The 25,184-nt window shown below is 44.0% G+C and overlaps 1 protein-coding gene across 2 annotated transcripts in view; it reads left to right on the forward strand.

The window, feature by feature from the left end:
• The window catches only part of znf804a (zinc finger protein 804A), a 65,060-nt gene that overhangs the window by 31,728 nt on the left and 8,148 nt on the right, over positions 1-25,184 (forward strand). Inside the window, exon 2 of one of the 2 annotated variants that reach the window (XM_010899341.5) lies at positions 17,741-17,890. In XM_010899341.5, coding sequence (XP_010897643.2) covers positions 17,741-17,890 — 150 coding nt within the window. Of the gene's footprint in view, positions 1-17,740; positions 17,891-23,038; positions 23,723-25,184 lie in introns of those variants that run through there. The other variant, XM_020040660.3, reaches the window with a different exon arrangement.

Consider the following 25,184-nt stretch of genomic DNA (forward strand, 5'->3'; position numbering starts at 1 on the left):
TGACCTTTTCGATATCACCAGAGATTCAGCTTGTAAGTTCCCGAGGTGCGTTCTGAATGACGCACTACTCCCTACGCTCTTCACTCCTTTAAACAAGAGCCTGACAGACTTTGGTCAGACCTAATGCACTACACAGGGACTAGGGTAGACTTGTGGACGCCTCCCAGACTTTCTAGGGAGCTGGCACCATTAGCTCTCTGTTTCTGTGAGCAATAACAGAGATTGAATCATCCATATTAAAGCGAGCAAAGAAATCTAAAGGCTTTGATCACTCTGGTGGAATCAAATGCAAGGAAACCATAAACTAGATTCATTCGCCGCCGTTCGTCTCCTTTCTCAGCTGTGCCATATTAATATTTAACCAATAACTGAGAGAGCATTTGTATTAAGAGAAAATGTTTGCCGGTGGAGGCTATTCACCTGACTGTGAAGCAAGAAAATATAGTTTGCTGAGCGGAAATCAAAATGGTCCATGTTGAAATAGTTTTGCTTGAGTGTCTGGAACAAGGAGGTGGTTTTTGCTTTTGCTCTAGGACACCCTCAGGCTGATCTACAAAGGTAAAGATAAACACAATACACCAGAAGGAAAAATATGAATCATTAAAAATCTATATATTTTTAGATTTTATCTTTCGGATATAACATACTTTCTTTTCACGTCTTTTCATAAACGTTGGAGTTTTGATTTAAGTTTTGTAGAATCCACGTTCATGCACAATAACACTGAAGGCTCTTTCACTGTATATATATTCCATTATGGTTTTGTAAATCTACAAACTGTAGGTCCATCAACACCATATCAAATAGCAAAATGAAAAATTCCTCTTAAAACAATTGCATATGTCAACTTTGAACTAACTGGAATATAATAGAAATATAATGACCTCCAAGGGATACTGGCCAGAACCTTTTTTTCAAATTCATTGTTAAGGACTGAACAAGAACTGGTCAGAACATCGCCTACAAAAACGTTGAGAAATGACTGTACTGCTAACAACATCACATATTCTGGTACCTCTGTCAGACCAAGAAATGCGACTTAACACCTTAGTTCAGAAGACGTCATACTCTCTTAGCCCTGGTTTGACTTGGAGTTCACCACAGTTCACAGAGCAGACAAGTCTAAAAGCTTTCACTTTCAATCTCCTATCTGAATAGGTGAGATGAGGCGTCGCAGGGCCAAATGATTTAGTGGCTGCCAAAACAGCGCTGACATTTCAAGCAATATACCAAGAGTGAAGCCGAGGCATTCAAATGGGAGCACAGACATTAAAGCCGTAGTCGGTCAATGCTTTTACCACATCAACTCCACCCTCATCCACCCCTGTACGCCCGACAAACACATGCTGTTACAAACAGTGAGGATTCGCGGTTGACAAGAAAGGAGAACTGGGCTTTATGGATCAGAGTACATCTGGGTCGATTGCTAGGCGAACTGTATGGACTCCATTCATGTGGTCCTGTCTCTCTGATCTGGCCGTCCAGACTGGGATTTAAATAATCACTTTGGTGAAGTTAATCTATAGGTGAAGTCCATAGATCATGTTAATCTATAAGTCCAGTCCATTGATTAGGGCTTAATGAATGTATTGTAAATGTGTACAATCTTTGAAAATATTTGGGTTATTTATACAGTACCAGTCAAAAGTGTGGACACACTTAACAATTTACTTAAGTCTAGACCATTTATTTAGGTAATAAGTGTTTTAATTTCAAAAGAAAATATTTATATATATATATATATATGAATATAATATAAATCAGTAATGTTTTCTTTTTACAAATAAACACATACAATCCAAATAAATGATTTTAGCTCGACTTCTAGGTGCCTAAGAATTTTGCACAGTACTGTATAGTAAACCATAACCCTACATACTTTATATATTTATTGAGGAATACATTCACTGAGGTTTCCTCCAACCTGGATCTCCTGTCCTCTAGAAAAAGCCCCATCCTGCTAAGCTAAAGGCCAGTGATTGTGTTGGACAACCTGTGGTCTCAGTCCACATTTGTCCCACAGACTCAGAATTCAAACTCTGGTCTCCTGCCTGCCAGAACAGAGCATTAGGTAGATCCCCAGGCACAGATGCAACTATTTAGGTCAAGACAGCTCATCCAGGCATAACCATACAGATTCCAAATCTATTGGCTGTTAATCTCCGGAGGATTACAGCGAGGCTGTCCGTCACCAAGGTTACATTGGCTCAGGTGCCGTGATCTCTAAAGCGGCCGCTTCTGGAGTGGGCTTCGCTGTCAACATACTGGGGAACACATGCGGTGAGGCACAAAACAGATCCGGCCACCTCCAGCTGGGGCCCGGGTCCTCTGGGATCCCTCCCCCAGATGGGTCTGCTGTGGCTGGGCACAAGCCACTGCTGGATGGGCCCCTGATGTGGCCTGGATCTCACACCCCGCCTCGCAGGACCGCCTCGCCGCCTCTAATTCCTCCTGACGTGATCCCAAACAACAACAGACTGTGCCGGGGCACCGCGCCTCAGGTCCCACAGTCCCCCTCACTTCCTGTAACCGGGAGCTTTATCCATGCTGACACCTGATTCCTTGTTGTCCTTGGGATGCGTCGCAGGAGCTACGCGTATTCGCTCAGCCGAGTGTGTCACAAATCGTGCCCCGTTGCCTGTTTAGTGAACTGTGTTCTATAGGCCCTGGTCAGAAGTAGCGCGCCGACAATTGAACGGGGTGCCATTTGGGACACGCGAGTGTCTGTTGCCGACCACCTCAACCGCACTCCCTCTGAGAATTTAATATCTCCCCAAATATGGTCTTTGATTTCCCCATTTACCACAGTCTGTGCCAGGGTGATTTCATTCCTGCAGCCACAGTGTCTAATTACAGGGATAACAGCAAAGTTAACAAGATTGTTTATCGCGGACAAATATGGTGGTTGGAGACGCTGAGCGTCTCTCTGACTGTAATGGCTTCTGTCAAACATCTGGAGACTGTTTATCTCGGTTGTTCGGTTCAATAAGTCAAATGTTGCTGTGTACCCACCAAAATCAGTCTGAGTCAGTGTTAGTTCTCTTCAGTTTTGTCTGGAAGAGATCCCTTAAAAATCCTTGACTCTTCTTAAATTAACGCCGTTCTTAAAAACCCCACAACGCTGGAATATTTAGGCACCACATTAGAAGTGCGGACTGAGGCCAAATCTTAGGTCTTGATATCAATCAGACATGTGGACATTCTGTGATCCTATATAATAACTGCCCTGTAGAATATCTGAAGGGCTTAGTTGATGGGCTCTACGGTAGGAAATTGTTTTTTTTACAAGCAATTAGCCAATGCGGCCTCATTTAGTTTGAATAGGCGAGGAGGAACGACTGGAGAGTGCAGAGCCGTGGAACAGCCAGGCGTTCCTGTGGGGGATACAATCGATGGAGGGGAGAGAAGAGTACAGGATAGGAAATTAGAGGAGAGTAGAGAGGAGGCCTCCAGCACAACCAGATCCCTGCGTCCACGCAATGTCATCTTTATCTAACCTGCCTTTTAACTCCAAGGCGCAGCATCGTTCTCAACTACCTGGATGGTAAAGAATGTCATGAAAGTCCCTTCTTCAGTCGTGCCTCAAGTTAAACAACTCGTGCTGAACCGCAGAGCATTTGCTTGTTCTGTTTGTTTCCATGGTTGCTAGTTTTACCAGGCCGGTATTTGATGAGGATCAGAACAATAGATGCGGCGCCGTGATCACTGACACACACACACATGCACAGTGTAGGGGAGCTTAATTGGCAGGTGGCTAAAAATTACTCATGCTCAACCCATTAGCATCACACTGTGATTTGTAAATGGATGTGATGCGTTTCACTGTGTCCATTGTCGCCACAATACAAACTGATAAACACATAGAGAGAGAGAAGATTAGACTTCTTCACAGTCTCAAAATTGTTTTCGATTGTTCAATTGTTGTGTCGCGCACAAGGGAACGACTCAAGTGAGTTAGTCGATTTTAATGTCATTCATTCAGCGGACACTCTCATCCTGATTGACAGCGGTGATAGCGTATATATGCATTGTGGGAATCAAACCCAGAACTAGAGTCATACAAGACCAAGTCTTGGCTGATCAGGATGTCGATCATTGCTATTATAAACTGGTGAAAGCACAAACAAATGCTCGTACCCTGTGGTGGATGGTCTCAGCATGTCAGCATTCAGGGTTTAAAGAAGCCGTCCTCCGATAACTACAGTAGCTAATTTCGACGAAGCTCCATGTCGTCCCCCATGTGGTAAGCAAGGCAAATGCGGTTTATTGTCTGAGCGCTTTGTATGCTAATATTCCACGGTGACATCCGTAAAACTGCAACTGTTACACCGATCTGTTGTACGACACGCACACACTAAGCTGACTAGGGAAGAATCCTTTATTTAACAAACATCATGGCTTAAACCGTTTAGCTGAGAAGCTAAGGACAGTGATTTTGAAACATAAGGGTGTATTACATCTTTCCTGCGTTACTCCAGGCATGTAATTCAAATCTTTTACCAGCTTTATTCGTAAGTGCTTTAGAGGCAGTCTTCCTCTGCAGTTCAAGGAAAAAGCCAACTGCCAACCGCAGTCACGATTCAGCTCCAAGCTATGAACTGGGCCCGGCATAGGTTTACACAGGCTACATGAAAAGATCGTTAATGACATACACCCTGACCTTTTTATTTTTGCACTTTTGTCATTTTTCGAAGCAACTTACAGTTGCAGTCTTTTCTAGAGAGCCAGGTGGGCTTTTGTAATAGGCTATTCATTTGATTTGACAGCTCTGTAGTAGTTAATAACAGATTGTGTTCTTTTGAAATGTGTGAATTGATATTGGAGTTGTCTGGTAGTGAAATGGTAATGAAGAATACAGATGATGAGATACTGTTCACTTTATACTGTTCACTTCACGAATACTAACCTGTGGGTTGGATAAAGCAACTGGTATCGACTAGAAAAGCATCGATTTGTTCCCTGTCTATTTGACAAATTAGTTTTTCTCCCATTTTCTACCTAAACGCTCAGTTGTTCTTCAATTATTATTATCATTGTTGCTATTATTACTTTTACTATTTAAAATGTTATTATTGTGCATTCTGCAGGCTGCTTGGAGTGAATGCTCCAGGGGTAGAACGGAAGTAGGTCATTGGAATTATTTTAGAATTCTTCATTTCTCCACAACATTCCTTCCTCTCTCTCTGCTCTACATCTGGCGGTGGGAGGGGCCAGGCTGGCACAGTAGCTTGGGGACATGGAAATGGTAATCACATATCATTTAATCAAAGCCAAGCATTGTTTCAGCTGCCTTTGAAGTGTGTGGACTAGTTTGGTCCTTTCTGGGATTATTTGGCCCTGTTGGTTTTTAAGAGGAACCCCTCAGTCTGCCTCAGAGTAAAATGATGCGAACAGCTTGAGGAATGGGGGGGGGGGGGGGGGGGGGGGGGTCGAGAGCAAGGCAGAGCTGGAGAGATGGAGACAGAGGCAGGGAGAGTTGGAGAAATCACAAGACGGAAAGACAGAGGGATGGAGAGAAAAAGAAAGAGTTGTAGAGAGGGTGAGAGGGAAAATGGAGAAGTGGGGAGGGAGAGAGAGGAGGACGGAGGGGACTCTGTGTAAACAGACTCAGCAGGTCCACAAGGTCAGGTCTATTCTTGACAAACGCTGATGTGCTGGAGACACACTACACACACCGGCTTAAGAAAACACAGACACACTCGCACACACACATACAGTACACACACACACACACACACATACAGTACACACACACACACACACATACAGTACACACACACACATACAGTACACACACACACACACATACAGTACACACACACACACACACACACACATACAGTACACACACACACACGCTCAGGCAACAAGAGCACAGCTAACATAAAGGCACAGTTTGACGTCCGGCCCAGCCCTGGCCACCTTGCAATTGCCTTGGATTAATTAATTACTGACCGTCTCTCTCTGGCAGTAAGTCTCTTGTCCTCGTCCAAAGGAGGCCTACTGGTCGGCCTTTCTGTCTGTCTGCCTGTCTGTCGGACTTCCTGCCTGTTTCTCTCTCTGTCACCCACTCTTTCAGCTGGTGGGGGATGAGATACAGTAGTAAACCTGGCTTTAAATGGCTCACATTAACCTTTACTATAGTAGAGATGTACAAAGAATGGTGTGCAGTACATCAACTGGAAAATGCTTCGTGGAAAAGACATAAATGAGATGGAGGAGGTGAGGCGTGGAGGGGGGAGGGAAAGAGAGACGGACAAACAGGGAATCAGGAACATCGATTGCGATGGCAATCAATAAAAGCAGTTTAATCAAGGCTACTTTGAACTTAATCAATCGACAGATCAATGCTGATGGAGAGTCAGACCCGTTTGACTGGATTTGGTTGGGTCTGCCCACACTGTACACAGTCATTCTCTTCCCTACGCTATGACTGTGGTTAATGAGCTGGACTTTTCTCTGTCATTAAGTAGACAACTTTCTCCAGAGGGGACTGGAAAACACTGGAATGTTTACAGCCCAAGTCCAGGCAATATCAAGCAACGACGCAAAATAATGTATCCAAAACAAAACATCAAGCAAACTATGTGTTGACTGATGAACATAACGGCTCTGTTGTACTGCTACACAGCTCTGTCCTTCTCCTCGCTGCTATGAGAAATGACTTCAATAAGAGATGTGAAGTGGAACAAATGAGATTAAATGCTACCCACGAACCACAGTGACGTTTGGTCTGAGAGATTACTCATTTGCTTCATTCGTTTCTGTCGGGCTGCAGCGGTGGGCAGCTAGTTGGGAGTGTGAAACTCTCTCTCTCGCTCACGTTTCACGGGTTGTCTAGATGGGTTACCCGCAAAACAAAAGTTGTCCTTCCTCTCCAAATATAGCTCTGGGTTCAAATACTACTTCAGAGGCATTTCCAATACTTTATATGTGCTTAAATCAGAAGAAAAGTGACAATGTTAAAAAACAAACCCATCTGGCATTCTCAGACGGAGCACTTGGGGGATTTAAAAGGTTCAGAGTTGCGTTTGAACCCAGGTCTGTATGTATCTCTGAGCTTAAATGACGCTTTGTCTGTTTTACTACCTCATTTATGCACCAGAATGCATTACCGAAGCATCATTTCTATTTTACTACCCAGCAATGGCTGAGGGAAGTGTGGTTAAAAACACACTAAAACTGTTTTAATGGAATGGCATCTCTATAAAGGGATCTGGAGATGAAATCAACACTATACTATCGGCCTCCTGCGATGTAGATGGTGATGTAGCAATGTGTCCTTAATTGTTTTGGCATTGTCGGAATCCGTTCTTTCGCTGTTCTAACTTAATCTAACGAAAATCACGTGGTACGGTTTACACTGGAATATTATTTAAATCACGACAAAATGGAACCAACACACGATAACAATTGATAAGAGCAGACATTGGACATAGGTAAATATGATTTCGACGTAGAGCCTACAAAGCTCCAACGAGGGCTCTCCAGTCTCACTGAAGCCGAGTCATTATTCACCTGTTAGGTACTGTGCTGTACGTGAGCTAGCTTCAGATCTGGGAATGTGTAGCTATGACAGGTCTACAGAACAGGAAAACCCCGGACCAGCGCTCATAACAACCCACTGCTTCTGGTCTTCAGCACGGCGGGCCGCTCCAGACGATAGTCCATGTCTGACAGATGTCTTGGTAATGAGAGAGCAGCTACACTCCTACTGGAAACTTCTCCACTCCTTCCGTTTTGCCTGTCAGACTTGCCTGAGCTGAGCGGGACAAAAAAAGTCCAGCGGTGTCTGTAATTTCACCGTGCTGCACTCTTCTTTTCTCTGGCTCTCTCATTCCGTGTCAGCCTCTCTCATTTTTCTCTCTTTCTCTGCCTCCCCTTTCACTTTCTCCTCATCCTTCTCTCTCGCTCCTTTTTCTCAAAGCTGGGCTCGGCTGTTCCTTCCTCGGTAACCTCAGTTGATTGCAGATTGTAATTATCACATCGTTCCTTCTTCACAGTGGGAGGGCAACAGGAAGGAAATTAGCAGCTGTCAGAAGAAGTCACGTCTCCACTGACTACCTGTCAACGAGGCTCTTCTCTTCCACTCGCCTCTTCTTTTTCGCCCTTCATTTTAATTATTTACATTTTTGTCTCACTGGGCACGTAGAGGTTACTAGCAAGCTAACCCTGCATGAATTTAAGGTTTAGCGTCAATGACTCCTAATGGTGGTCTTTAAAAAGCGAATTAATTTATTTTATTCTTTCCTCTGCCCCAAATCCACCAGTATTATATTACTGAGCCTGGCTCCTAGCTGTGCCTTGGTGGGATTTCACCATTCACCTCCTCCATAGTTTTAATTCTGCTCTGCTTGCTCCGTGCTGCTCACTTCAGAGCTGAGGCCCGTGGCAAGAGAATGGAGGATGGAGCGAGTGGAGTGAGCGACAGTGGAGATAGAAACGGAGTCGCAATCCTACTATAAAACACGTGATTGGATTATGCTCATTTATCGTGTGTGCGCACAAATCTGCATGCAATCATTTCTGCGCAAAGTGTGTGTGACTAGCTAATGTGGAAAATATATATTAAATATAAGTAAATTTACAGGAAAATGTGTTCTGCATTTCCATGGCACCACTAATATTTCATGTAACTTGACTGGTGTCCGTGTCAGTGAATTTGTAATGATAAGAGTCCATATAAAGTAGTCATTTGTTAAATTATAGCCTCATGTTAAACCATTGTTGAACAGTTATAGCAGACTGAGGAAATGAGAAATACTTTTGCACAGGACCTCGTCAGCCTGGCACCTCAAAACAAACTGTTTCACACTTTCCATACACTGTCACTCAATAGGTTGGAGTAATGTATTGGTTTCTAAAACGTGTAATGTAAGCACCATCCCAAGAGAACTGGCTTCCACACTGAATTTGGCGTAAAGGTGCTGTTGACTATGAAGCCGGCAGGAGACCGCAGAGCCACCACGACGGCATTTGTACCAGCTACATAAGGCACCATTGAAGATCGCAAATACCATTTGGTGATATTTGGGTTCTCCTTTAAAGAACAGCACATTTCCCAATGCTACAGACAATTCAGCTATCTTAACTATACTCTCTGTTGCTCACAGATCCATTAGGATTCCCAGACCCCTGTAGGCCAGACTAATCGCGCACAGATCCATTAGGATATACTGATCTCTGTAGAACAGACCTATTGCTCACAGAGCCAGTAGGAAACCCTGACCCTTGTAGGCCAGACTAATCGCTCACAGGTCGATTAGAAAACCCTGACCCTTGAAGGCCAGACTAATCGCTCACAGGTCGATTAGAAAACCCTGACCCTTGTAGGCCAGACTAATCGCTCACAGATCCAGTAGGAAACCCTGACCCTTGAAGGCCAGACAAATCGCTCACAGATCCATTAGAAAACCCTGACCCTTGTAGGCCAGACTAATCGCTCACTGATCCACGGCCCTGCAAGCCAGAGGATACACTCACAGATAACAGGTAGATCAGTGGCTGTAGCAGTATCCTCCCAGGCATCGGTTACCCCAGATCGACCAAACAATGAACTGCATTAAATAGCATAATGATTTTGCGTTTAAAGATGTTAACCGTTTTAATGTTGGTCGGTGTCCAAGTCACATCCAACAGCCGTGCGACTGGCATGTGCATTTTCTTTGTTTGCAGAAAACCTCGGTTGTGTTTTCCCGCTGAGGTATAGAAATGTGCCCTCCTTTTACACCACTGCCATCTGCAATGTCAGAATATAACACTGGGAGCTAGGCAGGTTCGCGCTCTGCTTTACATTTTCAGTTAAGCGTAACAGAGTGATTGCGCCGAGATTCATTTAGTTCACTTTTCAATCCATTTCCATTGTAATACCCAATAAATGTCAGGCAGTTAATTACAGGGAAGCTATCGTAATCCCATGCGGAGTGAAAAAAAAAACATGACTTTTCAACGAAAACGATCTCTAATTATCCTGATATCCTAATTACTGCAATCAAGGATGTAAACGAAGCAGGATATCTCAAACTCGTCACACTTCAGCAGCTCGAAGGGAACCAATGACGATAATCACCGTGACAAGTCTTTTGATTGTATTGCTTCTCCAGACTATTTAGTGTCTCTATGTTGCTCAGATGGAGGTTCAGTGATTATCAATCATTTATTGCATAATTAAGCATTTTTCAGACACAGCGAGAATTGTCTACTCGCAACATTTCATCTGCACGCTTATCGGTAGGCCTCTGGTTATGGAGTTTTCCAGTCAAAGTATAAAGTATAAGCTTGTCTGATGACAAACTGAGATCTTCCGGTGCTCCATGTCCTTTGCAGAGTGAAAACATGGTTGTGCAACCACAGTGCAATACCAAAACCACATTTAAATTTCAGCCATCAGTTTATCCATTGCGACTTGCATCCATTATTAACTCCTCAAATTCGCTACCTATTGTAACTCATCATCCGTTTTTTAATTTTATTTATTATTATTTTTTACGGAGGGAAAAGAGGGGAAGAATTAGGCTAATTGGAAGCTTGGGATGATTAGGTGACTATAATGCTATGAGGGCCAGATTGGATGAGTATCCAGGATGATCAGTGCCAGGGGATGTTAGGTAACCAACGAGAGGCAGGACACTTGTGTACCATCCCATCCACCAGATGCTCTGCCAAGGGGCTTTTGGATTGGGTATTTAAACCAGAGGGGAAGAGTGCCCCCTATTGGCCCTTAACACCACTTCTGGCAGCATCTGGTCTCCCGTCCAGGGAACGACCAGGACCGACATTACTTTGCTTCAGAGGAAAGTGTCCCAAAAAAAAAGAATCTGTTTAATTTCCTGCCAACGAAGTGTACTGCATGTCGTATGCAGGGAATGGATTGTGGATTATTAATAAAACAACACGGCTTGATTCTGAGGTGACTGTTTCTGGAAGGGTCTTTTGTAATGGATGACAATTGTCATATTTTGCAGTCTCTCAAGTCAGTCAGTTAGCTGAAAATGGGGACATGTTCCCCGGGAGAATGTAGCTCAGGATGAGAAACATTTAGATGAGCACCTCTCTCCCGGGCCTCTGAGGATACGACTCCAGGGAGGCTTTATGTGAGCTCTAGACATTAGACCGGGAATCTCCCGCACACAATGTTTCGAGCGACTGATTGTGTCATAGGTAACAACTTGTGCGTGTGACCTGAGGCTGCAGAGGCAGCGACTTGTATCTTTCTCAATCAAGCCGCCATTTTACATCTCTTACATATATACAGCGAAGTTTGAGATGGGACACAAGATGATATCAGGCAACGTGTTAAAGGCACGTCCTAAGGAAGGTATTAGTATTTTTTTTAATGCATGATAACTGTGGTACTTTCAAAAAGTCTGTGTTTATTTTTATAATTTTGATCCAGAAAAGAGCTGACACGTGTACCGACAGATACGTTTCTTCTAGATTTCTCGTGGTCTTCATGTTACCCTGGAGACGTAACTCTTCTGATTTTAATTCGGAAATAACTCTGTGTAAGTTATGAAAGCTCACATGTCGAATCACAGAGTAGCGTTTCCAAAGTAAAAGTTTCTACTCAGCAGCATACTCTGGGCACTTTGTCAGAAGAAAAAGTGTGGGGTTTGAAAGCATAAATTATTATTCAACATTAGCTTCTGAATACAATTAGCAAATCTCATTAAATGTCAGGGTTCCTGTTATGCAGGCATCTCTGAAAGTATAATACTTTAGAAATAAGTTACTTTTTCATTTAACTTGAGAAAAATTTGTCTTCAGTGGGTTCTACAAATATTTATACAAATATCCATGAATAAATAACGATAAACTATCAAGCTTGTAATTCAGTTCTTGATATTAGTTTTACTCATCGACTTATGGCTTCTTAATCTTAAATGCCGACTGAAGTACTTCAAGTAAAAAAAAAAAAGATGGAAACTTGTAACACAAGGAATATATTCACAGCAACACGAATGACTAATCAGGAATAAAAGCACATTGACTTGAATAACTGAAGTTGGTGGTTTACAGTTACCAGTACAGTCCGTGTAGAGGAGTATGAGGTCATTTAAGTCAACGACATCACATCCATCATAAACAACGCGGCTTCTCCTGCTGATCTGTTCAACCTTCCTTCGGTCTACTGCTGTCTCTTGAAATGCACCAAATGGTTGCTTTGTCTTTAAACCCCCATCGGTTCAACAGCCTCGAGGTCACCTGTCACAGAAGACATGCCCAGGTGAGCAGGATGGTATCGTTATCTTCTTCTCGGCAGGTTCGTCGGGGATGATGGGCAATTCTTGTTGCATTTCAGCCAAAAAAATGTGAATTAGTATACATGTTTAGGCAAGACCGTATTATTTATTAGTAATATAGGTACAATGATGTATCATTAAACCAAAATACCCATACAAAATATTACTATTAAATACCAATACAAATGATGTTATTAAATATAATTACAATTCAACCGTTGGGAGTTGGTTCTGTCTAGTGTTCTTTCTAGGAGCAGTGCTATTGATAGACTTCCAGCAGGACGCGTCAAACTCCTCTGTGGCACTTTGTTGGATTTGTTTTTTAGACACCCCGCAATCCTCTGTTTTATAAATACCATGTCTTTTGATGTTCTACAGTAATGCCTGATTGGAAACAGCTCTAACAGAATGAAACAAAAGAGGCAAACATCTACTCTGACAAAACAGCATTTGCTTGTGTTAATTCCATTTTGCAGCGTCAGCTTTGGTCGATGAGGCTGGGTTAAACAACGTGAGATTCCATGTCATAATAGTCCATTAGTCCGCATCTGGAGCCCCTCTGCGCTCTGGGCCCAAGGGAATCACACAATTACCTTATATTAAGAATAATACACTCCCCTCAGAGGCGGAGTGGGAGGGGCTGCCGTCAACTAAATGTCCTGTGGGTTAGCATTAGCCTCTGTAGAGGGAAAGTGTGGTGTGGGTTAGCCTAACGCTTTGTAGAGTGACAGGCCTGACCAGGGGGGACAAACCCAACCCCCAGTGGCCTAGATGGAATGATAAAGCTGTCGCAAGTTGTCCGCGGTAATGCTTGGCTCTCCCTTTCTACTACAAAGGAAGTGGGAGCACCCTTGTGAGCAAACGAGACTGCTGAAATGCAGCTTCCAAGTTCTGCCCCTACCGATATCAGGCAGCCCAGGTGTACTTATGCCGCTGTCCTACTGCAGAGGTACGGCAGCCCGAATATCCCACACATTTCTCCTTTCGTTGTTCGGTAGCAGGGTGAGTGAGGAGTGTCCTTGACCAAGGTTGAAAAGGGGAAGAAACAAAAGGTGCGCATCCAACTTATCAGGTGGCGGACAGAAACAAGTCTCGAAGAGAGGAAGAGTGTAAGGAGCATCTAGTACGCTCCCACGGGAAATGCATTTAACATACCATACCTTACAACCTTTAACTACGAACTGGATCTTTGTCAGGTCCTCGTCTAACGTTACCACGGTAACACTATACTTTGAGAGTCCAAATTTCCATGTTATATAGATAGCAACTGCTTGCCAAGTTTAGGGTTAGGTTACAATCATTGTTAGGGAATGAGTTAAGGTCAGGTTTAGGGCTAGGATAAAGGTTAGGGTAAGGGTTACAGTTAGTAGATTTACTGACAGTCGGTAGATAATATGTAAAAATGTTACTGACAGTTGGCAGATAATATGTGGAGCATCTACACAAACACTTTTGGGACTCTCAGCATAAAGCGTCAATACCCCACCGCCAGGTGATTGCGGTACAGCTGATGTGCGTTCTCTTTGCAGAGAGATAGTGGAACTGGGTTTAGTGTTGGATGCCCCCCTCCCCGTGTTTCTGTAGTTAAATGAGTGGATGATGGCGGCGACTTCAGTGTGGCTCCGTGGCTCAGAGGGGGGAGTCTCTCTCGCAGCACGCCGCCGAGCTGTTGTTAGGCGTCTCAGCTCACCAGCGGTGATTAGATCTATCCGCAGTTTAAATGACTTCACGGCTTCACAACACTTCCTCCGCGCTGTTTATTGTTGTTGTTTAATTCCTTAAGCTCTTTTCTCCTCCTCTCATCTACACATTCTGAAAGGTACAGAAGATTGAGGTTAATATGTCCTTGTTATAGATTTACTAATCTGATGCCAAGTTATTGCATGTTTGTCTCTCCATGCTACATAGAATAAAATATAAATATATTACTTTTATTTGGCATCGCTGCACCTAAAAAGCCGGTTTAGACTATTATTGTGAAAACATAACACACACCAGATAAAATTAACATGGCAATCTCTGTCAAACAACAGTTGTTGCTGGTGATAGTAGAATTGTTTCTGTGATATACACTCACCTAAAGGATTATTAGGAACACCTGTTCAATTTCTCATTAATGCAATGATCTAATCAACCAATCACATGGCAGTTGCTTCAATGCATTTAGGGGTGTGGTCCTGGTCAAGTTTCTCCTGAACTCCAAACTGAATGTGAGAATGGGAAATTTTGAGCGTGGCATGGTTGTTGGTGCCAGACGGGCCGGTCTGAGTATTTCACAATCTGCTCAGTTACTGGGATTTTCATGCACAACCATTTTAGGGTTTACAAAGAATGGTGTGAAATGGGAAAAACATCCAGTATGCGGCAGTCCTGTGGGCGAAAATGCCTTGTTGATGCTACAGGTCAGAGGAGAATGGGCCGACTGATTCAAGCTGATAGAAGAGCAACTTTGACTGAAATAACCACTTGTTACAACCGAGGTATGCAGCAAAGCATTTGTGAAGCCACAACACGCACAACCTTGAGGCGGATGGGCTACAACAGCAGAAGACCCCACCGTGTACCACTCATCTCCACTACAAATAGGAAAAAGAGGCTACAATTTGCACGAGCTCACCAAAATTGGACAGTTGAAGACTGGAAGAATGTTGCCCGGTCTGATGAGTCTCGATTTCTGTTGAGACATTCAGATGGTAGAGTCAGAATTTGGCGTAAACAGAATGAGAACATGGATCCATCATGCCTTGTTACCACTGTGCAGGCTGGTGGTGGTGTTATGGTGTGGGGGATGTTTTCTTGGCACACTTTAGGCCCCTTAGTGCCAATTGGGCATCGTTTAAATGCCACGGCCTACCTGAGCATTGTTTCTGACCATGTCCATCCCTTTATGACCACCATGTACCCATCCTCCGATGGCTACTTCCAGCAGGATAATGCACCATTTCACAAAGCTGGAATCATTTCAAATTGGTTTCTTGAACATGACAATGAGTTCACTGTACTGAAATGGCCCCCACAGTTACCAGATCTCAACCCAATAGAGCATCTTTGGGATGTGGTGGAACTTTGTGCCCTGGATGTGCATCCCACAAATCTCCATCAACTGCAAGATGCTATCCTATCAATATGGGACAACATTTCTAAAGAATGCTTTCAGCACCTTGTTGAATCAATGCCACGTAGAATTAAAGCAGTTCTGAAGGTGAAAGGGGGTCAAACACAGTATTAGTATGGTGTTCCTAATAATCCTTTAGGTGAGTGTATTTTTAGTTTCCTCCCAACAAAAAATAAATCTTGTTTTTGTTTGTGGAGCTGGAACCACCTGCAGATCCAGACTTACTACATACTTATAATTCCACTCAAATAAACATTGAATGGGACATCGTCTTTAGACCTTCATAGCATTGGAGAGTGTTTTCCCACAGTTACTTTGGAAGGTGACATGCGACAACTTACATTTTCACCCACTATACATATTTTGTTTTAATCTCTGACACAAATCTGGCAACATATCTTGTTCGTCTAAATTAAACTATCGTAGTGTAAAAACGCTAGACTCATACAGTACATTCCGTCATCTCAAACATTTAAACCATCAATCCTTTCGTTAATAACATTCAGCTACAACATAGAGGACATTACTACATTGATTTCCAGCCAACCACTGCCCTAACAGCTATATTAAAACATATCTTAGTTGTCTGACTTAATTCAAATATACAAACATACATAACATTATTTCTGTCCAGGCTAGATTAATTTGGTCTCTCAGAGAATGTAGATAGCATATAAAATCATTAAGACATAGAGCTTGACGCTACCTGGATCCAATCTTGATCATTAAGTTATAGACCCTGAAGTGGCCTTGATACAATCTTGAGACGACAATTTGAGTTTTGAGTTACACGGTTTTAATGAACCATTTATACTGGCCGGCACCTACTTGAATACAAAAACATTTCCAGGCTACTTCTTGTGAATATCTTTGATGCAATAACTGTTCCCTTTCACATTTCCGCAGCCAATCCATTTGGACCAGCTGCCTGGGAATAGTTTCACAGTTGATGTCAGCGCCAGTGCTAATGTATTAGCGTGTTGTTAGGTATCAATAAGGATCACTCGTCTATGGTCTCATATAATACTGCAGGCCTGCCAGAGATCACAGCTCATCTGATCTCACAGGCCCACCCCGACACATGTCTTTGGGCGTGGACAATGCCATGGCTGACCCCACACAACTGCTCGAGCGGGCGGCTCACTCGGCTAACGACGATAGTGCCGTGGCAATTTTCGGCCACTTCGTCGCACGCCGTGACTCAGGGGTGTAGTCCCGGAGGGCCTCATCGGACATGAGCCAACAGGCAAACGGGAACATTTGGGCAACGGTGAAAAAGCAGAGCGTTTATCACTGAGAGGACCTCCCAAATGGCAGAATATTGTTCAGCGAACTTCCACAAACCAGGGCCGCTGGGTAACGGAGCGAGTACAGGGCACGGGGCATCGTTCCGGAAGCATCCGGGGGTTTTCCGTCCAAAGTTCAGCTCAGGGTTCAGCAGTTCAGCTGTTTGAAGTCTAACCAAATTCCTGTGGGGAAACAAAGCAGCACTGAGTCACCACGTGGAATTATATCAGAAAATAATATCTAGTGTTCATTTTGGCAGTTATTATTTTCTATTTTTCCGCGACGTTATATCTCCTTTGAGGAGGATCTGTCCCGGACTAATCGTGTAGATTAAATAGATTTAAATCATGAATGGTTCCACGGCCTTTCTTCTCCTGGCCCCTAGGATGTTTAAACAGGGGCCCCCTTTGGGAATTGGGGGTTTAACACATCTCTCTCTCTAGCCATCAGAGCTTTGAATGTATGAGTTTCCATTTATTCTGCACATTAAATAAATTAGATTTGAAATATGATCTGCCCCGAGTGAAACCAGTCCCATCCTCCGTTTTGCTGTAAATCAATATTTAATAACAAATATAAAAAGAGAAAATGAGGAGCCTAGATGAAAGAGCCGAATTGAGTTTTGAAGGAGCATTATATTATATTATATCAAAGGGCATCGCACCACCGCAAACATTCCACATTACAAACGATGCAAATGAATCAAGGTGACGTGAATAATATGAGTCTGTTATTAAATCTGGGGGTAAATAACAAGCCTCATGGAGTCATTTGTTTCTATCTGTAGTGGAATTAAGTATCTGGTGTACCCTGAAAAAATTTTGTCTCACCCAGGCCAGGCTCCGCCAATCACAGAGAGGCGCGTGGATGCCAGAGGGCCATGTTGACACGCGATGCATCTCATATTGGTGGGCTCGAGTGGATGATTGGAACGAGGGAGGATGGGGAAAGAGTGCTGATCCCCGAGAACGCTGTGAATCATCACCTTACATTCACAGTGTTGAGCCGAAAATCGCCACGCGGCGTCCCGAACACTATGCAGTGACCACCTTTGCCTGCATATTGACTGACGGGTTCTGCTTGTTCTCCTTGACAGGACTACGCAGAGAAGGAGAGGACCACGACCAGGGCCAAAGCCTTGGAGGATCTGAAGGCCAACTTCTACTGCCAGCTGTGTGACAAGCAGTACCACAAGCACCAGGAGTTTGACAACCACATCAACTCATACGACCACGCACACACACAGGTGATTGACACACACACACACGCGCACACACACACACACACACACACCAAAGACTTGTCCCATGCATGCTTTAGGTGCTCATAGAACTCATCTGTCGATCCTAAACCATTCTGGGCCAGCTAATCCTATTTTGGTGTTGTTTGTTGAGGAAGGACGAGGAGGAGAAAAGCAATGCGTTGTTTAAAATTCAGTCGTGTGAAAGTTAAAGGGCAGGATCATATGCACCTTTTGGGTTTTTTAGGATCCATTTTTGGTTTCTGAAGAACACCAGAATGAAAGTGTTTGTCCTGTAAGCAAATTATTTTGTGACTGCGTGTTTTTTGACGAATAGCGCTTAACCTTTATAAAAAACTGCAGTTGGAGGTAGACGGTTCATTTATAGTCTGAGGTGCCATAAATCATATGAGGACAGGCCAATTTAAAGTTGTTTTCTTATTATTGTAGCAGGTGTTATTGTTTGCTACGTACTGAGCTAGAGGGAAGTGTTTTGCCTATTGTGGTGGATTTGTGCGTTTGACAATGAAACGTCTGAATCAATGCATATATAAACGTTTCCTCTCTGCTCGTCAGTCTGGCAAATTTACCTCTGCCACTGTATACAATAGTGGACATTGCATTTACACCAGATAAAGTGTGTTATATATTTACTGGCTCACTGTCGCGGTCTCCTTAGCACATTTTGCATAAAACAGATTGGAAGATATTTCTGCGAAACCTGACTAATGCCAGTTCTGTTTCAGTTATTTAATTTAAAGTATACAGTGGTTTAAATATGTGTACTTAATTAATTTATATTTTACAATGGGTTCAATTATTTATAATTAATTAATTTCTAGTTTGCAGTGTTTTAATTATTCATAGTTAATTCATTTCTAGTTTACAGTGGTTTAATTATTTACAACTAATATTATTTTTTAGTTTACAGTGGTTTAATTATGTATGATTAATTGATTATAATCAATGGCATTTCAGAATGGCCATTCGCCGAATGAGTACTCAGCGCTGAATACCGTGTTGGAAGAGTGTTATTGGACATCAGAACATGAAAGAAAATCAACACCAACTCTAACCTTTAAAACTGTTAGTTAAAGCTTTAATTCCAAACACCGGGGCTGCTCTTTGATACGTGGGCGAACGCGGCTGCTCCAGACACACACGGCTTCTGAATGCTAAGGGCGTTCCGGTTGGCGCTGCTGTCAATACCAGTGGCTCAGCGAACTATTGACCGAACACATCTGCAAATGATACCCCTCTGACCTCTCTATTGAACGCAGCCCAGCTTTAGACAATGGAGGGCCAGGAAGGCTCAGAGTTAAATTTTTGGGCCGAGGAATTCTCTTGTACTTACACAACACCCCACAACACCCCGCGAGCGCACCTGCACGCACACAAATACACGCACACACACACACACACAGATTTAATCCTAGGTTGTGTTCCTCGACTGGCTCCCACAGAGCCAGCGTATCAACAACCTCCATAATTCAGTCCCCAACACCCACCCCACATCCCAGACGTGTGAGGACATTGAAATGTCGTGCAGGAAACGGAACACACAGCTAAGTCATTTTTCTGGTGTTCTGCCTGGAACCAAAAGGCAGCACCACATGGTTGCAGGGACGCAAACAGAACAACCACCGACCGGGGAGAGGAAAAAACATGGCCCAGGCCGCCTCTGTTTGCAGGCCGCTACTCTTGCGATGTCAGAGCGGTGGCTTTGATTTCCATCAAGAGGCGGTAGTGACCTCCACGTTTCCCAAGTATTTAAAGGCTATCTGCCGTCACTACAAGGTCTAAAGAGCGTGCTGGGAACTTATTGAGGAATGCTGTGTACAACTCGGAAATAAAATGAACGTTGATTGAACAGGCTGCGCAGAGTTCATGGCGAGAACCTCAAACGACAGAAACCTTGTCGTTTGTTGAACTGTAAATGTATATTTTGCACTGTGAATATTAATAATTCCTCCACTTTTGTGGGACCAACAGGGGATATAGTCACTGGTGTCACCAGGAGAGGCTCCATTTAGAGCAATAAAATCTTGTGGCTTAAGCCAGGTTTCACATAGGCCACACACATCCAGTTTATGATCAGTGATTCATTAATTGACTTTGATTGCCTTCAAAGCAGCGCATCATTAAGTGGTCCAGTTGTAATATGCAGGGCTGAGTATTATCACAGTAGTCTTTTTAATCATGGCCGATAATAGGAGGCTTTTTTCTAACAAGATTGCTAACAACACCAGCTTGTTTTAATTTTCTTAACCACAGTCTCAGTGGAGAAAATTGCCTGACTATTATGACTAGGCTAGCGACAGACTCCACTAAGCTAGCAAACGTATTACATTATTATTAGATTATTAGATTCAACTTAATTGTCAAATAGAAGAGGGCAGAAAATTTACAAGTACTAAGTATAATTTACAAGTGGATTTTGTACCAAATGTGGTACAAATGGCAACACTAAATGTGCAATTAAGGCAAATAGAGGAGGGCAGCGTGTATTAAGTATAGTGTATGTTACAAGTGGGATAAACAGTTGTGCGGGTACAAATGGCACTTCTAAATGGCATTCTAGATATGCAGTTGAGGCAAAATTAAGGAGAAAGTTAGCATGTGCAACCGGATAGCAGCAATGAGGTCCCTGAGGTAACCTCCGCCCTGGCCAGCACCCTCTCATACTGAGGCTAAATGAGTGTCCATGTTCCTGGATTAAAGAAGAGCACGGCTCCAGCTAAGTCGTCACTCTAAGTCGGTCACTCTTCCGCAGATCAGGCTTGGCTCTTTTTACAGGCTACTCCCTAAAAGGGAGACGGCTCTCTACTAGCTCTAACTTCCGTGACGGCAGAACTCAGTTTTCAGCTGGAGATTGAGTCATGTGAGTCTGCTGTAGGTCTCATCACTACCCTCAACTGGGAGGGGGTCAGAGACAATATCTTGATGCCAACACATCTTCAATCAATCAAATGTATTTATAAAGCCCTTTTACCAACAGCAGTTGTCACAAAGTGCTTTTACAGAAACACCTGGCCTTAAGCAAACAACAGTAGTGTTGAATTTCAGTGGCTAGGAAAAACTCCCTAAGAAGGCCGAATGTTAGGAAGAAACCTAGAGAGGACCCAGGCTCAGAGGGGTGACCAGTCCTCTTCTGGCTGTGCCGGGTGAGATATTAAGAGTCCAATTGGAATGATTTATAAATCCATGTGGGCTAAATCCAGAGTCTATTTAAATTTAGACTAGGTCAGAAGTATGACCAGATGGACAAGGACAGGGACAGCAACAAGCCCCCAAACCAGGTACTCCGCAGGTGTGGACCAGGTGCTAATGTCCTCCTAAAGTTTAAAACGGGAGGAGACTGGGAAAATTCTGAAAATGCATTCCTCATATCAACAACAATTTATAGTGGGGAAGGAGAACTGACCCAATCCCCCAGGACAATAGTATAGCAGCGTAAGTCCTTGGGACTGAGACGGGGCCCCACAGTTAGGAAATCAATCCACCCACATTGCCAGGAATCAACCAAAGGGACACCCACCAACCGCAACACCCCTGAATAAGGGCCGAGTATTGCCAGCAGTGTACAGCCCAATTGCACAAGTGCGCAACAGAGAGACAAAAACAAGACAGTGACTCTTCCCCCGAAAGGCATTAGAGGGAGGGCATCCCAATGGCGACGAGAGCCCACCTGGCAAGACAGCAAGGGTGGACAGGATCAAGCCTTCTGGTCACCTTCACGCCCCCGGGCCAGGCTACACCTAATTATAAACCGTGCTGTAGAGATGAGTTTTTAGTAGACACTTGAACGTTTGCACTGAGTTTGCATTTCTAACCTTAATTGGCAGATCATTCCACAGTAGTGGAGCTCTATGAGAAAAGGCCCTGCCGCCAGCTGTTTGTTTAGAAATTAAAAGGCCTGCATCATAGGTTACATGTAGGTATGTTTTTGATAGAAAGTTTCTGATTTCTACAATGTTTCGAAGATGAGAATAAGCAACTCTTGAGACATATTTTATATGTTCTTCAAAGGAGAGGTCAGGGTCAAGGGTAACGCCTAGGTTTTTTACAGTTTTTTGGGATACGACCATGCAGCCGTCGAGGTTCACAGTGAGATCTGCTAGCAACGCTCTTTGTTTCTTGGGTCCTAAAACGAGCATTTCTGTTTTTCTTGAGTTTAAACGCAAAAAGTTCTCTGTCATCCACTTTCTAACATCTGAAACGCATTCTTCCAAAGTAGTTAATTTTGGGGCTTCTCCATGCTTTAGTTAAATATATAACTATGTGTCATCAGCATAACAGTGAAAATTTACATTGTGATTTCGGATTGCATCGCCCAGAGGCAGCATATATAGTGAGAACAATAATGGGCCCAGAACCATGCTAACTAGTTTACATGCTGAAGCGACCGTCTGCTTGATGTTCGCTGATTTTTTATCCTAACATTTTTAGATAGCAATGGTTATTTTTACCCCACAATAGTTTTATATAGATGAACGAGACTCAATGCCCTTTTTGCAACTTGGGCTCTGATTCTAGTAAGGAAAATCGATTGAAAGTCTTTATTGGCTAAAAGAGCGACCCAGGGTTTAGCAGGTCAACAGCATGTCTTCCCACTGAGCATTTTAAAGTTGTTCAGCTGCAATGAATGTGTGGGGGCGTTAATACGTCTACTGTAGTTTCTGCCTGTCCTTTTCTACGATGAGATAACCCTTGGGTGGTAATTGCGTTCGAAAGCAAGCTTGTAACATCATTATCTTGAACATAATTTGATAGTTTACCTTAACATTACAAGAACTGCCATGAAAAGTCATAGTGTCATTTGGCCTAGGCTGTTGAAGTTTGAGCAGCTCCATGTATCTTCAAATTGGGTTGCGGTGTTTAAAGGTTAAATGAAGAAAGATCTGTGCACACATAACTGCTTCCTGATCATTGACCCACAAGTGGTCAATGGGCTATCTAGAAACTCAGACGGTATTTTGTATTCTTTTTCCTAATCTATGCTTTTATATTACTTCAGGTCTAGCATCAGTAGAATGTCTACGGCCTGAATATTTTTGTAAAATTCACTGCCCGTCCAAAGATCCTTCAGAGCCTGAACAACTGCCTTTCAGCGGGGGGTGGGGGGGTGGTTCTGGGGGCGTTGGAGTTATTCTGGAAATGTGAAAGCTTCATTAATGGTTCACAGTTGGAGGCCATTGGTCAGATAATAATGTGATTGTACCACAGCACAGACAATGAATACTTATGCAAGCAACATACTTTCTTTACATTTTGGCGAAGAAATTCTCTTATACTTACACAACCCCTACAAGTGCACTCACATGCACGCGCCTAGACGCACACAAATACACACACACATGCGTGCACACACACACACACACACAAACACAAGTAGTCTTAGGTTGAGTTCCTTGACTGGCTCCCACAGAGCCAGCGTATCAGCAACTTTTCTGTTTTATAAATACCTCACAACACAAAACCAATGTCAACTTACAAAAATACATTTTACAGTCTCAGCTTTTTTCGATTAAACATCCAACAAGGCAACCTTCTTTAACAGATGTTTTCACTCAGTAATTCACCATTGGTCCGGGGTTCGAACACTTTTGCAAGGCACTGGGGACTCCTATGTTCCACGGTTCCGGCAGACCACCACACTTCGCTCAGAACGGTCCATTGAAGTTGTGCGGCGGAAAAAGTCACGTGACAGAACCCCCGCAATCTCTCCGGTGCAGCCCTCCCCAGCAGCAGGCAGTTTCCATGCAGTCCGAGTGCTGTTTCAGGCCCCGGCGCCCTGGGCTTCCCACTGACAGAGCAGTACATCATGGCAACCAGCAGGTACACACATCAGCAGAAGCTCCACCTGCGGGCAACTTTCCTATTGTATCCCAGCCTGGCCCTGTACATCAATTGTAGTGTCCACCCTACTGTCCTCTGTCACTGTCTCGTTGTGGCCTGTGTCTGACCGCCGCGGGGGGCAAACCCCGAAAACGCATTGTTCCTTCTGGGAAGGGTCATCAGCGACTACCTGGCGAAGTCCCACGTGGCTCCGGAGGCGAGGCGGGATGAGCAGGCGAGGTCTTGTTGACCCTCCCCCCGCCCCGGCAACCCCCCGTTCCGGCCGACGTGTTCCCCTTGCAGACGACCATGAACTCACTTCCCCGGCAGGCGCTCGGCACCGCAGGCTCGCTGCGTTATCCATCCGAGAGGCCGAATCAAACGCAATATCAGGCAATTAAATTCAAGCGTCGTGGCCCCCGTCTGTCTGTGTGGTATGACTGCTATGAAAACACACCTTCAGAAAGATGTTCAAACATTCTGAAAAAAAAGATATTTTTAAAACAGCAGTCCATAATTGCCGGGCCGTCACTATTTATTAAATCGCCTGAATAATAACATTCTTCACCAGTGGCAGTGTATACGATTTCTATGTATAAGATTTCTATGTATAAGATTTCTGTGTATAAGATATCTGTGTATAAGATATTTGTGTATAAGATGTCTGTGTATAAGATGTCTGTGTCTTTAGCATGTCTGGCTGCACCAAAGGTAAGGGAGATATAGTATTTAAATCTGAGACTGACAAAACTGATCTCCCCCCATCACAGACGTGTGAAATGACTTTTACAGAATGACTTGAAATGGGAGTCTTTCAGCATTACCGCTGCAACGCCCTGACAGGATTCCCCGCGGCCTTGAAAGATGGGGAACGTGGCCTCGAAGTCAGACACATTAGCACTCTGTTCCGCATGATGTAACCCAAAGCATCCTAATGCAATACAGGTCACTCCCCCCCCCCCCCCCCCGTTTCCACCAGGAACACGGAAGACTTTCCCGCGCGCGTCGGTCGTGGGATTGATGGATCGCTAGCTGCACCCTTGCTGCTAAGCGGCGTGATGGGCAGCGCACCTGGAACCGGGATAAATATAGGAGATGCCAACCTGTCTGCTATTTCCTGCCAGCCACTGAGGTGGGGGTGGCGGGTGGAGGGGGGTTTGTTCTGACAGATAAGAGGGTGGGGGGGTGGAGGAACGGGTGGGGGGACTGTCCACACCTGTCCGCACACAATGGAGCACACGCGCGCACACAAGCAGAGACACACACACACACACACACACACACACAGTGTTGAAGCCCGTCCATTGGGGATTAAAGCCTGTTACGCCGGTGCCCTCCCTCTGAGAGTTAGAGGTCTGTTAACGTGACAATATTATATCTGATTTCACTGCATCACTTCCTGCTATGAGACCCTCGGCCGACGTGTTCCGAATGCCGCCCCGTTCCCTGAGAAGCGCGCTAC

The sequence above is a fragment of the Esox lucius genome, chromosome 20 (genome assembly GCF_011004845.1).
Source record: "Esox lucius isolate fEsoLuc1 chromosome 20, fEsoLuc1.pri, whole genome shotgun sequence".
NCBI lineage: Eukaryota > Metazoa > Chordata > Actinopteri > Esociformes > Esocidae > Esox > Esox lucius.